The sequence below is a fragment of the Macaca nemestrina genome, chromosome 1 (assembly GCF_043159975.1).
Source record: "Macaca nemestrina isolate mMacNem1 chromosome 1, mMacNem.hap1, whole genome shotgun sequence".
NCBI classification, from domain to species: domain Eukaryota; kingdom Metazoa; phylum Chordata; class Mammalia; order Primates; family Cercopithecidae; genus Macaca; species Macaca nemestrina.
In genome coordinates this window covers 221,397,186-221,411,869 of record NC_092125.1, presented here as the reverse complement: position 1 = coordinate 221,411,869, position 14,684 = coordinate 221,397,186, and the positions used below count along the sequence as shown (strand labels likewise).

General features: G+C 51.8%; 1 protein-coding gene across 4 annotated transcripts in view; it reads right to left on the bottom strand.

Moving 5' to 3' along the window:
* LOC105473180 (dehydrogenase/reductase 3) overlaps positions 1 to 4,735 on the bottom strand; it is a 53,957-nt gene extending 49,222 nt beyond the window's left edge. Inside the window, exon 1 of one of the 4 annotated variants that reach the window (XM_071100466.1) lies at positions 4,603 to 4,735. Coding sequence is in view for 2 of the 4 variants with exons in the window: in XM_011726837.3 (XP_011725139.1) it covers positions 2,816 to 3,010 (195 nt within the window). In the remaining 2 variants the exon portion in view is untranslated. Of the gene's footprint in view, positions 1 to 2,239; positions 2,456 to 2,815; positions 4,051 to 4,602 lie in introns of those variants that run through there. The other 3 variants (XM_011726837.3, XM_011726838.3, XM_024790142.2) reach the window with 3 other exon arrangements.
* Positions 4,736 to 14,684: the final 9,949 nt, after the last annotated feature.

Sequence of the window (14,684 nt, the reverse complement as noted above, 5' to 3'; positions counted from 1 at the left end):
AACTCAAAGACTGGAGCCTGGGCTGACCACTAGCCAGAAGTTAGTTCCCTTGGAGGGAAGGGGAATAAGCTTAAGGTTTCTGAATGCTTTTGTGGAAGGAATTCTAAGAGGGCATAGAAAATTGAGAAGCAAGAGCTTTACGCCTGGAGACCCTAACCGTGACTGGCCCTGCCTCAGTTTGCCACAGTGCACTGTGGATAAGGAGAGACGTGTCCTAATTAGGAGCTCTCAAATTCTTATAGCCTTAGTGTCCCTTTAAAAAAAGCCCTCGCTTATTTGGGCCACCTTTGTACCCTAAGGCTCACCACCACCCACGAATATTGCCAAATGCTATTTAACTCAAGGTCGTTATGGGAAACTGGGTTGTCAACTCTCCCTCCTTCCCAAATAAACAGATAACTCCTGGACATGTCAGCTATTTGCAGAGATTCTGGTACTCCTTTTTTTTTTTTTTTCCTTTTTGGGGTCTTTCCCCTCCAGATCCAATCCCACTAGAATCTAGGGTGGGAAGCTCTCAGATGCAGCCATCAGAATCTAGGATGGGAAGCTCTCAGACGCAGCCTCCACTTCCATCAAGAGGAGAAGGAATGTCATCTGTGGTTCTGCACAGCCGCCCCGTCTAGTATCACTGCAGGCTGTGAGTGGCACTGGCCCTCTCTGATCCAGTGCCCTTGGGCCACCCCCAAGCCCACTGTTCACACCTGTCCCCAACCCATAAATTCCCCACTCCCTCAACACTTGACCCTTTGTTCCCAACCCCACTAGGCCCCAAAGCACTCCCGGCTCTGGGGGTTATCCCAAAGTCCTCTCGTTGATGTCTGGCCAGAAGCCACAATTCCAAACTCCCCACCAAGAGAGCAAACAGAAGCCTTACTATAAAGTAGCTCCAGTAATTGGTCAGATAATGGCCAGTTACAGGGAGCACTGCTGGTCATCCTGGCGAGTCAGATGACTGAATTGATTATAAATGGCACTCGAAGTTTCACAGGCCCCCGTGGATCCTGTTTTTGTTTTTGGTGACCCTGACACCAATTTAAGACATATTTCTAATTGGCCCTGGCTGGATTCCCTGGAAGAAGACTTCCAGTCCAAGTTAGGTGGGGTTTGGCTCCCGGTGCGTGAACTTGCAGGCTCCATTCTGTACTATCGCACCCACCCCCCAATGGCATACACTTCTTTCAACTTAGGATTGTTTATAGTCAGTCGAGTTTTTCCAGATTGACTAAGAGTTCCTCATCTGCCTACTGTAGTCAGCTACAAGAACAGTAAAAGAGACCTAGGACTTGGGAGAGCTGGAAGACTCAGAAAAGCGTCTCTGTGGGATGCAGACAGCTAAAGAATGACAATCACATGCAATTGTCCTAAACCCCACTTCCCCCCACAAAGGACACCCTCATCTGCCCTTTTAAGACCCCTTCACAAAGAACTTCGGGAGCCCTTTTATGAGGCATCGCCTCAAGGAAATGAAACTGCGGAGAACAACTCTTACTTCCCCTTATTTGTTGCGTCCAAGGGTTAAAAACACTTCCCAACTCCCCCTCCAAATGCAAGGTCAAGCAGCTGTCCAAACCACCCAAGGAGAAGAGGGAGTCCTGGACAGCCAGACCCCTGCTAGCTTGGCCACCACGCGCTCCGGCCAGCCCGGCTAGGGAAGAGTTAATCGGATCGGCTTTGGCTGATAGTTCAGGCTCCAAAGTTCAGTCCCAGTCAGAGCCACCCCGGAGGAATTGTAAATCTCAGGGCAGCATTTAACAAAACAAAAGCAACCTGGAATTACATGCAGGTTTGGTTTTCTACAGTACATGTTTACTTAATCCCCAAGGTATGCGGCTCCATGTCAGATCAGCTGGCTTTGCGGCCCTTTCACCCCCCTAGTTCACAACAGTTTAAGTTTCAAACTAATTCCCTGTTTTCGCTCTTCCTCTTCACAGGGCTGGCTGGAGACAGCCTGGCCTGCCTCCCTCTCCCGATGGCTCTGGTCACCGGGTGAGTCAGCCTGGTCTGGGCTGGGAGTTGGGTGACAGCCTGCTCACCCTCCCCGCTCTCCGGCACCAGGTCTCCAAAACGTGGAGCAAGGGGTGCCTGAACCACCAAAAAGTTAAAGGCTGTGTCTGGTGGGCAGGACCCTCCTTGCAGCACCACCTTCCAGCTAAAGGGGGAGAGATCCCCGAGGGGTGTGCTGGGGGGAGGGGACAGGGTTGAAGGTGAGAACAAGGGCTCTTTATCAGTAGCTGCTTACCCTGGCCTCCTCTTTCCTGCTTTCCAAACACCTGGGCCTCTCAGTGTCGGTCCGGCCAGACCGCTCTTCCCTTTTCAAACCCAAACCAAGTACCCCCTCTCGTGTCTTCAGAGCTGCAGCCGCCCAGGTTGGGGCTGGGTAGCGGGTTGCCAAGGAAAATACGAGGCGCCAGCTAGCAGGCGGCTCCCAGCTCTACCCAGGAGTGCGCACACCCTGCACTCACCAGGGTGGCGGCAAGAAAAAGGGGGGAAGGCGGGGGAGGGGGGCACAACACCTTCCTCTGGGAGGCAGGAATGTGGGAAATGGGTGGGTCTCCTAAGTTTCAGGGTGGGGGTGAATAGCCAGCCAGCCACCGATCCCAAAGGAGCGGATCAACTCTGAACCTGCCAAAAAAGACAGTCCGGTGCCCGGGAAATTTACAAGGTGAAACCGACTAGCTCAGCACTCGTGGGTGGCACGGGGGAGTGGGGTGGCCGTTGACTCTCAGCTCCCGGGAGCGGGATCCCGCAGCGGCAGCAGGTGGGCTCACCCCCTCCCCTGCGGCCCCCCACTCCTTGGAGTCGCAGTGCCTGGTACCTTTCTGGCGCCGCGCTCCGCGAACTCGCGGGCGAGCTGACGCCCGATGCCTCTCCCGCCGCCTGTGATGAGGACGTTCTCCCGCGACAGGTCCCGCAGCTTGGCGGGCAGCACCAGTCCGACGGCTGCTTTCACCACCAGATAGATCATCTGTAGAGGGAACACCACCAGCGCGCCCAGCCGTTTCCACACCATCCTCCGCGCCGCGGAGCCGGGCAGGGGGCGAAAGTCCCCGGGCCGAGCAATACAGGAATTAAAAAACACCCCGAACAATAAATAGTAAACCGAATAAGGAGAGAGGCGTCCCACCTGGCCACTCTTGAAATCACCTCTTCCCAAATGCAAAGCACTGGGTGAGAAAAAAAAAAAAAAAAAAAAGATAAATTCTCCTCTGGGGGAGAAAAAGCGTCTCCTAAGGTTGGGACTGTAAAAGAGGTGGAGGGGGAAGCTGGAGGTGGAAAGTTCTAACAAGAAGTTTCTTGCCCCAGCAGCCGTTTCGGCTGGGGAATTCTCAGGTAATGTTTACAGACTGACAGAGGAGTTCAGGCAGGGGAAGAAAAAAAAAAAGGCACCAACCACACGCGCTCACCCTGCCTCGGTCCCGCGGTTTCAAAGTGCAAGATTAAACAAAAAAAAAAAAAAAAAAAAAAAAAGCTGTTTCCAAATTGTAGCGCCCCCACCCCCACCCCGTCTCCAGGAAAAAAAAAAAAAAAAAAAAAAGTGGGGGACAAAAGTGCTTGGAGCTCCCAATTTCAGCCCGCGAAAGTCTCCCGACTCATTGCTATTCTTGGGCTCAGGAAATTGCTTAAACGCGATCTGATTGCCAGCAACGTGCAGGAGAAGTGGGGGGTCCGGGTGTCAGTTTCTTTACGTGCAGGGCTCGCCCTCGCGCGCGCTCGCTCGCTCCGGCTCCCTCCCTCCCCTCTCTGTTCCAGCAGAGGCTGGGAGTTGCCGCTCGATCCAGCTCCCCTTCTCTCCCTTTTTAGCATTTATTGCCTTCTTTTTGTCCTTTCCAACTTGGAGAGGGTCCGGGTGTGGAGCGCGCGTGGATCGGACGCCTTGGTCTGCGCGGCCCTATTCATTCGCTCCCCGGGCAGCTGCGTCTCGGAGAGAGAGGGCGGCCCCTTTTTCCCCCATTTTTTTAATACCCCATTAAGTCTGATTGACAGTTAAAGTTGTTGGGAGGCTTCACTACCGTTCCTCTGAGTGGCTGCTGCGGCCTCCCCTCCCCCTGCGCCGTCGCGGGGAGCGCGCATAAGGCGCGCACTCGGGCTCGCCGGGACTCGCGCTCTCCCGGGACTGGCTCCCCTCTCTGCAAGCCGGGACTTGCCGCCGGTGTCCCTGAGGGCTCGCAGCTGTAACTCGAACACGCTGGAACCGACTCCAGCGAGCCGGCTGCCTTCTCGAGACATTCCTCCTTGCCCGGGCCGCCCGCGGGCCAGGTGACCACCTCTGCGTGTGGAGCAGGCCCGGGGTAGCTTGCGCATGCCTTGATCCAACCAGGTCACCCAGAGTTTATTTGAGGTCATTTGGTCATCCCCGGCCTCCAGGTAGGATCGGAAAGCCACTCCTCACCTTTGCCCGGACCTCTTCTGTCTTCACTTAGAGTGGACTTTTAAAAGCCTGACCCAAGTCCCTCAGGATGCTTGGGGGAAGCCGCTGGGGAGCAGGGCTTTGCTTTGAGGGGAGGGGGTAGTCAGGGGAAAGGAACCTGTGCTCCGGGTGCCAATAAAATCCCCAAAAGATTAGCTGGGAGCATATTTATTGCTCATCTGAGCTAGAATTACCTTGACTGACAGCAATTTCCTTAATAACAAAAGCCTGTAAACAAAACGTCCTATTCCTGCGCCCCTGTGCTGTGCAGCCAGCTTCTCCTGTGGATCTCCCTGGACTGCCCTGGCGGGGCACCCACCTTCTAACCTCCTGCCCTTCCCGACCGGAATGTCTCCCCTGCTGCAGGGTGGGACCGAGCTATTTAGAGTTGTCTGTTACAGGAAGTCTGGGAGGTGAGTCACGAAAAAGCAACCCCAGTTCAAAGTGCTGATGGGACTTGCCTCCCGCCCCCCTGCACGTTCCCGGGGCCGGAGGAGCGAGAGCAAAGCAGGGAGCTGCCCCGTAATCTGGGGCAGCCGTTTCCAGCCCGCGACTTGTTCAGACGGCGATTCCTGGGCCTCACCCCCAGAGATTCTGATTCAGCAGGGCTGGGTGCGCTGGGATCGGTACTTTTAATGCTCCGCCTGGGTGAGGAAGTCACTTCGAAAAACGCTGATCTGCGGGGAGCGGAGGCTGGGATTGCCTTGTCACCTGCAAAGACCTAGTTCTGGGGAGAGGTTCTGCAGGTGAGGATCTTCCTTCTGGGTGAAAAGCCACTGGAAGAGCAAAAGGCAGGAGAGGCTTAGGATGAGCTACCGTCTTGTACTGAGGGCCTGTATTCTGACGCTTAGTCCTTCCCCTGACCTTGCAATGGGGGGACTGTTACCCCATCATCCAGGTTACCCAGCCAGGAAGTGCAGGAGCGGGGAATCCCAATCCAGACCTCTTCTCACTCTGACCTGACGGGAGGAAAGAAGTGGAGGATGGGGTTCAGCCAAGGGTTGCAGAGCAGAGATCCCCCAACGCCTCCTAGAGTCTGACCGAAGGGCGGACCAATGTCTCCATCAGACCCCAGGGCAGGACTCCATTGTGGTGACGGCCTCCTCCCATCCTCGAGGTCTGTAAAAATGGGAAAGAGATTCCAGCCTGGAAGTGACAGGCCTTTCCCACCCAGCAGCGGCTGGTGTCCGCCAGGCCTGCGAAGAAGCCTGGAAAGGTCTGAAGACAGAACCAGGCTGCAAAACCGGGCTTTGCTCATCTGTTGTCCTCGGAGCCGCCTAGTGGCCCAGATAGGATACTGCGCCTCCGAGCTGCCCGGCCTCCAACCCCGCCCCCCGCGGTGTTCCTAACTAGCTATGCTTTTCTTCCAGGCATTTCTCTCATGTAAGGTTAACATCCCAACTGTAAAAGGGCTTGTGAGGATCATAGTCCTCCTTCCCCACCCCCGACACACTGTTGTGACTGGGGAAACTAAAGCCAAAAGGTATGAAGCAACTCATATACAGAGATGCGTTTTCACCCCAACTAGCCCACCCTGGTCAGATGCCAGAGGGGCTGGGTAACCGCTATGTCCCTCTTACATCTCTCTGGTTGTGTGCTTGGGATGGAGGGCAGACAGTGGGTGGGAAGGAGGTCGGGAACCCAAATTGACCTTTAGTGCCTCAGGGCCTTTACACAGTTTCTGATTTAATTTCCTTAACAGCGCAGGGAGGCACGTGCCCATTTATTGCAGGAGGAAACGGGTTCAGTAACTCTGAGTAACTTGTGTAAGGCTATGCACCCTGCTTCCCAAAAGGTTTGGGATGAAATCGGAAGAAAAAAGAACGTGTCAGGCATTCCCCAAAGGAACTGACAGTTCCAGAAGCTGGCCCGAGGTGGACGGTGGCCTTTTTTCTACTTGGTCCATCATTCAGGATGTGGTTTTTGTGGGCCTGGCAGGTCTGCAAGCCACAGGTTTCTCCCAGCATCAGCTGCTCAGAGAGGAGCTGTCATCTGCTCTGTTGCCCTCCCCCGGGGTCCCTGGGAAGATGGAGCCAAGGAGACCTTGTGTGGGGGTGATGTGTGTGTACACAGTTCAGCAGGCCAGGCCTGAGGGTCGCTGAAAACAGCAGGGACACATCCTCTCTGGCTTTTCCTCCCTCCCCCAGCCTTTATCCTTTGCTCTTGGTACCCCCTCCTGGAATTTAACTCAGGGCAGAGTTTGAAATTTCACATCCCAGGTCTGTCCCTGAAAATGTGAAAGGAGCCGTTCTGGGCTGAAGGGAAGAGGTGAGCTGCACTCGGGGGACCTAACTTTTTCCATGGCTCAGTGCCCTCCCCGCCCCCCGCCCGGTACAGCGAGGATCCACACTCACCCTGCGGTTCCTGGACCAGAAGCTTGTTAGAAATGCACAATTCAGGCCGGGTGCAGTGGCTCACGCCTGTAATCCCAGCACTTTGGGAGGCCAAGGTGGGTGGATCACCTGAGGCCAGGAGTTTGAGACCAACCTGGGCAACATGGCGAAACCCCATTTCTACAAAAAATACAAAAAAAATAGCATGATACAGTGGGGTGCACCTGTAATCGCAGCTACTTGGGAGGCTGAGGCAAGAGAATTGCTTGAACCCGGGAGGTGGAGGTTGTAGTGAGCTGAGATCGCGCCACTGTACTCCAGCCTGGGCCACAGAGCAAGACTCTGTCTCAAAAACACCAAAAGAAGTACAGAATCCCAGGCCCTGCCCTGGCCCTCCTGAATCAGGCTCTGCATTGTACTGAACGAGATCCCCAGGTGCTCCTTTGCTCACTGAGGTTTGAAAAGCGCTGCGGCTGGGTCCTGCAGGCAGGAGGAGGACTTTGGGTTTCATCTGCAGTGCGATGGGGGCCTTTGGAGGGGAGCTGTGGAGCAAAGGGCAGATGTGATGGCATCTCTGTCTTCGGAGTCTGCTTGGGCTGCTGAATTCGGGATAGCTCTGGGAACTGCGTGGATGTCGGGAGAACAGTGAGGAGGCCATTGGTACTCAGGCCAGGGATGGCCACGGGCCACCGGCTCATGATGGGTGAACAGTGACATCTGGAGCTCTGCTGCCATGAGTGCCCAGCTCAGGGACTTTGGGGTGGGGATGGGGGCCCCTTCCTTCCTCTCTCTTCCCCTCCCCTCCCCTCCCCTCCAGAGAGACTGCATTCACGGGAGCCAAATCCCAGCAGGTCTGTGCTCACTGCTGAGCTACTCTGCCTCCCTCCTCACCCTTCCTCCAGCTCTTGAGCAGGATTTTAATACCGACAGCTTGGTGTGATTGACACACACAGATGCATGTGCACATACAGACACACGTGGACTCACACACGTACATGGCTTTGCGGGACAACTGGCTACTTTCCCCTGAGCAGAACAAGCTGGCAGTGTTCAGCCACGGAGATTTGGAAAACCTCCTGGTCTAGTGGAAAAAAGTGTTCCATGAAGTTTAACATCAGCCGCCCTGGAGGGTCTCTTCATGGAGACAGGCTCCTGGGAAAACATGAGTCGTATGTGATGGCCGACTGGGCAGCTTGCCTGGCCAGAGGCAACAGAAAGGAGAAATCAGGCATCAGGTGAGTGGAAAATCCCTGCAGGGAGAGGACCCACGGGGACCATGGTCCAGGAAAGCAAATCTGCAAAGGCCAGAGACGGTTTAAAACCCTCATCAAACACATCCCTTCCTAATACAGAACATTGGCCAGGAGGGCCCCTTCCCTCCTCGGCGAGGCCTGGTGGGTAAAACTGGACACATAAAAGCAGGTTAGATGGCTCCCCCCGGTCCATGAAATGCCTCCCCTGTGCCCCGCCACGGGTGAGTATTTCCATGGAATTGCGTCTGTCTCCCCTGGGTTTAGGTGTTTTTTTCATTATTGTTTGGAATCCCAGGCCGCGGCAGCAGGGAAGTAGGTTCTTTTGGCTCCATGGGAGCGGGTGCTGGGGCAGCCGTGTTTATTCTGGCTGCCAGGGTCGGGTGAAAACGCAGGCGGGAGCCAAGGCTGGAACATGGCAGGAACACGGAGGAGTGGGAAGGATGTGCTTAGCAAGGGAACAGGCCCCAGGGTGTCACTGTGTCACCTGAGAAAGCTTGGGCGGAGGCCAGAGGGCTCTCAGGGGTCCTCACCTGTGTCCTGCCTCTGGGCTGGTCATGGAATTCTAAACCAGGGCGTGGAGTATGGGTTTGAGGTTAGCGTGGCTGGGGTCAGATCCAAGCTCTGCCACTTATTATCTGTATAAACTCGGGCAGATGATTTGCCTCTCTGAGCCTCAGTTTCCTCATTCCTAAAGTGGGAATGTTGTCACTACTGAGATGACATCTCTGCAGGGTCTGAGGTGATGCCTGGCAGGGAGATGCTAGTGGGCGTTTGTGTCCTCCCGGCTTCATGTCCTCAAGGAACACACTCTCTGGGGTGGGGCTGGGGCTGAGCGGGGAGCCTGGGAGGCGGGGACAGAGCTGGGGCCATGGGAATGCTAAATCCTTACCCTAAACCAGGAGTCAGTGGACATTTTCCATAAAGGGCTTTGTGGGCCACATGGATCTCTGTCGAAACAACTCATCTCTGCCGTTCTAGCATCAAAGAAGTGACCAGCTGCAAATGAATGACTGTGGGCGTGTTCCAGTAGAACCTTATTTATGAACACAGGCATTTGAATTTCAGGCAACTTTCACACGTCATGAAATACCATTCTTGTTTTGATTATTTTCCAACCGTTTAAAACTGAAAACCATTCAGACTTGCAAACTGTACAAAAAAAGGCAGTGGTCCAGATTTGGTCTGTGGGCCATTTTCAGTTTGTCAACGTCTCCCCTCTACCACTAGCAAAGCTAGCAAACTTCAGTCTCTCAAGTCCTAAGAAATAAATGACGCAGCCTCAGGAGGGCAGAATCTACTTTCCAGGCTGGGCACGATGGCTCATGCCTGTCATCCCAGCACTTTGAGAGGCCGAGGCAGGAGGATCACTTGAGTCCAGTAGCTCAAGACCAGCAACATAGTGAGTTCAACGATAACACAGTGAAATCCCATCTCTACAAAAAATAGAAAAATTAGCCAGGTGCAGCGGTGCATGCCTATAGCCCCAGCTACTCAGGAGGCTGAGGCAGGAGGATTGCTTGAATCCAGGAGGTGGTGCAGTGAGCTGTGGTTGTACCACTGCACTCTAGCTTGGATGACAGAGTGAGACCTTGTCTCAAAACAAAACAAAACAAAACAAAACTACTTTTCTATCTAGACTCTTTCTGGAAATATGTTCACAAAGACCCAGGTTTTTTTTTTTTTTTTTTAATAAAGTGTTATTGTCACCCAGGCTGGAATGCAGTGGCACAGTCATGGCTCACTGCAGCCTCCACTTCTGGGTCTCAATTGATCCTCCTGCTTCAGCCTCCTGAGTAGCTGAGCTGAGACTACAGGCACGCACCACCATAGCTGGCTAATTTTTGTATTTTTTGGTTTTTTGTAGTTATGGGACCTCACAATGTTGCCCATGCTGCCTCGAACTCCTGGGCTCAAGCAATCCACCCATCTTGGCCTACCAAAGTGCTGGAACTACAGGCATGAGCCACCATGCCTGGCCTAACGCAGGTTTTAATATCCACTGTAAGAAGTTGTTAAAGACGTCACGCAGGAGACTGATTTCATTGAGAGGTTAAAACAAAAGCCCATGACTCTAGTATGGATTTGTCATCACAAGGGGCTACCATTTATTGAGAGCTTCCCACACCCTGGTACTTCTTTCGCTCCTTAAATGTAATGTCTCATGTGGTCCTAACTGAACTGATGAGGGCAGAGACCTCCAAAGGTTCAATAACTTGCCCAAGGCCACCACTTGTAACTGCCTCTGACAATGGGCCTCTCGCAGGATTTATGATGTCTCTGCCATTTTTTTTTTTTTTTTTGAGACGGAGTCTTGCTCTGTTGCCCAGGCTGGAGTGCAGTGGCACGATCTTGGCTCGCTGCAACCTCCGCCTCCCGGGTTCACGCCATTCTCCTGCCTCAGCCTCCCGAGTAGCTGGGACTACAGGTGCCTGCCCCCACGCCCGGCTAATTTTTTGTATTTTTAGTAGAGACGGGGTTTCATCGTGTTAGCCAGGATGGTCTCGATCTCCTGACCTTGTGATCCGCCCGCCTCGGCCTCCCACAGTGCTGGGATTACAGGCGTGAGCCACCGCGCCCGGCCGTCTCTGCCATTTTTTAGGAGGGCTCTCTAAGATGACAAGCATAGCCCAGTCCCTGCCTTCAAGTGGGGAGGCAGACAGGAGGCTCCCTGACTTTGTGTGAATATCCTAGGTCCTCAGCCACCTGTGTCCAGGTTAGGGTTTGGGTTAGAGTTAGGGCTAGGGTTAGCTTGCTTGTCACCCAGCTTGTCTCTCTACATCGGCAGAGTGCATGAAGGTGCTTCCTGCTAGCCGTGGCTCCCTTCAATAACTGCTCTATCGTTGAAAAGCTCTGTTTGGCCAATTACTTCAATATCTTTTTATTTTTATTTTTTTGAGAGAGAATCTTGCTCTGTCACCCAGGCTGGAGTGCAGTAGCACGATCTCAGCTTACTGCTACCTCTGCCTTGCGGGTTCAAGCGATTCTGCCTCAGCCTCCTGAGTAGCTGAACTACAGGAACCCGCCACCATGCCCGGCTAATTTTTGTATTTTCAGTAGAGTCGGGGTTTTGCCATGTTGGCCAGGCTGGTCTCAAATGTCCAGCCTCAGGTGATCCACCCACCTCTGCCTCCCAAAGTGCTGGGATTACAGGCGTGAGCCACCGCGCTTGGCCTATTTCAATATCTTAATGTATGTTGCCCTAATCAGTTTATAAAAACAAGTAGAAAACAGACAAACTGAAAGTGTATATATTTGTAACATGAAGATTATGTCTCAGAGTCAAGAAACTTAATTATTTTACCATTTACTGAATGCTTACTAGATGCCAGGCGCAGTGCGTCACGTGGAGTACCTTACTTGGCTGTGACAGCCTGCTGCTGAGGGGACACCATTGCTGTTCCCATTTCACAGTTGAGGAAACTGAGGCCCAGAGAGGACAGGGTAACATGTCAAAATCATGCAGTTTTAAGTGGTGTTACTGGAACACAGGTGGAACAGGCAGATCCTCTGGATGTTACGAACCTGCAGCCTCAGTCAGGTGCTAGTTGGATTTTTGCTGAGCAGAAGGAAAAGAAGGACAACAAAACCCCAAAAATATGCACAATGGGCTGGAAGTGGTGGCTCACGCCTGCAGTCCCAGCACTTTGAGAGGCTAAGGTGGGTGGATCACTTGAGGTCAGGAGTTTAAGACCAGCCTGGCCAATATGGTGAAACCCAGTCTCTACAAAAAATTACCAAAATTGGCCAGGCGTGGTGGCGTGTGCCTGTAATCCCAGCTACTCAGGAGGCTGAGGCGGGAGAATTGCTTGAATCCAGGAGGTGGTGGTTGTACTGAGCCAAGATAGCACCACTACACTCTAGCCTGGGCAACAGAGCAAGACTTTGTCTCATAAAACAAACAAACAAAAAAACTGTGCACACTGGCCAGGTATGGTGGTGGCTCACGCCTGTAATCCCAGCACTTTGGGAGGCCACGATGAGCAGACTGCTTGAGTCCAGGAGTTTGAGACCAACCTGGGCAACATGGTGAAACCCTGTCTCCACTAAAAATGCAAAAATTAGCCGGGCATGGTGGTGCGTGCCTGTAGTCCCAGCTACTTGGGATGTTGAGGTGGGAGAATCACCTGAGCTGGGGAAGTTGAGGCTGCAGTGAGTCGTGATGTCACCACTGCACTCCATCCTGGGCAACCGGAGTGAGATTCTGTCTAAAATGAAACAAAACAAAACAAAAAAGCAAAAAGTATATGACAGTATACTACATTGTTAAAAATGGAGTCTAGGAAGCAAGGTATAATTGGGAATTGTATTATTATTATTTTTCAGCTGCCTGGGAATAGAAGTCAATTTTTCCCTCTTGATAGCAGTGAAATTCTTACAGGGTTAGGATACAAAATGGAATCACTAGTATGACCCTGTTTTTGGAAAGAAAAGACCCACAGTGTGTGTCCATATTCATTTAGTTACTGTTTGGTTGGGATTTACTGTGTGTCAGGTTGTACACTAAATGCTTTCTATTCATTTGATCAAAAGGACTCCCTGGAGGTAGGATCTATAGTCCCCTTTTACATCACCGGAAATGGAGGTAAAGCAACTTGGCCAAGTTCACGCAGCCAGTGAGTGGCAGATAGGGGATTAGAATTCAGCTCAGTTTTACATCAAAGCCCATCCTCTCTGCTTCTGTCTCTGCTCCCTGCTCTGAAGCTGTCTCTCTGTGAGCACACACACGCCTGTACGCAGAAAAAAGACTGGAAGGAAACACAGAATGTTGACAGTGACTGTCTGTGGGTGATGGCAGTACACGTGATTTTATCTTCTCTTAATGCCTTTTAACGTATTCTCTATATTTTATAATGAGTTTCTATTAAGAAAAATCCACTGTATGATCTTTCTGTAAAAACATGCTTGTTTTACAGTCCAGGGGTGAGGTCATAGAGCCCCTGACCATGGGCCTCTGAAACACTCTCCTAAAAAATAAGACAGAGAGGGGAGCCAGGACCTTGGCTTCTTGGAACTGCCTAATCCGTCCTATAATACCTTGCTTTGTAGGAAAGTTCTGTGCATAAATCCCATAAAATCCCATAATGTGGTGCTGACACTGAGCCTCCCCAGAACAAAATCCGCTAATGATCACTGCTTGCCAGGAGCCTGCAGAAAGCGATCAGACATGTTGCAACCCCCCGTGCCTGCCTGCTGCCTGAGCCCTTTCTAATAATGACTCTTTTCATGAGTTCATAAAAACACCTTGTTCAGATCATGTTGGGTCTCTATTTCATTTTTTTTTTTTTTTTTTTTTTCCCCAGACAGAGTCTCGCTCTGTCGCCCAGGCTGGAGTGCAGTTGTGCAATCTCAGCTCACTGCAAGCTCCGCCTCCCGGGTTCAAGCCATTCTCCTGCCTCAGCCTCCAGAGTAGCTGGGACTACAGGTGCCCGCCACCGTGCCTGGCTAATTTTTTAATATTGTTAGTAGAGACACGGTTTCACCGTGTTAGCCAGGATGGTCTTGATCTCCTGACTTCGTGATCCAGCTGCCTTAGCTCCCAGAGTGCTGGGATTACAGGCGTGAGCCACCACGCCCTGCCTATTTCATCTTAGTCAAACACTGAATATCTGTGGGGCCAGAAGGGGTTGAGGGCTGCCCTTCGGTTTTGGGACCCAGAGAAAAAAAACAACAGGTTTGTAAAACCAGGAATGAATACTTCCCTCTTCACCCTGTTGCCTACCCTGTTCCTCACCCCAGGATGGGACCTTTCTAAGGTGGCTTTAGGGGATGAGAGTGGCATCACCTGCAAAAAGTGGAATAGAGTGAGTGTGAATATTGGCTGCCCCACCTGGCAATGATACCTGGAAGTGGATGCTACCCTTAACAAAACCTGAAATGATTGAGCCACAGAGCGAAGTGCTCTGTGCCTCAGTTTCATCAGGTATAAAATGAAGGTTGTATTCATGACCTTACAGGGTTGTTGTAAGACCATGGAGGCTGCCTGACACTTGATAGCTGTTCCACGATCATCCTTTCTCCCCTGCCTCTGCCATATTGCCCCCGGGCAGTTACCGACTGTAGAATTTTCACAGCTCAGTGCTGAAAAGTTTTAAACTGTAAGTCTGAAGGGACAGAAAAGTTGCAAAAATAGAACCAAGCATTCCTATATCTCCTTCACTCACATGCTAACATTTTGCATTTGCTTTATTTATCCATCCATCCATCCATCCATCCACCCACCCACCCCATCCCCTACAACCTTTTACACAGCAGACATGATTGCCTGAGTCCCAAATTTTTGTCTATTTCTTAAAAACAAGAACTGCCTCTGACACATCACAGTACTTTTTAGCAAAATCAGGAAATGGACATGCTACATTACTATTATGTAATCTTCTACTGACCTTACTCGGATTTCAACGTTGTGTCAGTAACATCCTTTATGACATAAGAAAAAGTGTTTCAAATGGCACTTGGTTCTCATGCCCTTTCTTGATTCTTTCAGTCTGGCCTGGAATTTTTCTTTGTCTTTTGTGACCTTGTTGTTTTTGAAAAGCACTCGTTGTTAGGGCCTGATGGTGTCCCCTAAATTCATAGGTTGAAACTCTAACCTCAGAATGTACTGAGAATGTGGCTGCTTTTGAAGATAGGGCCTTTAAAGAAGTAGTTACGTTAAAATGAGTCTATTCTGGTGAGTCCTAATCCGACCTG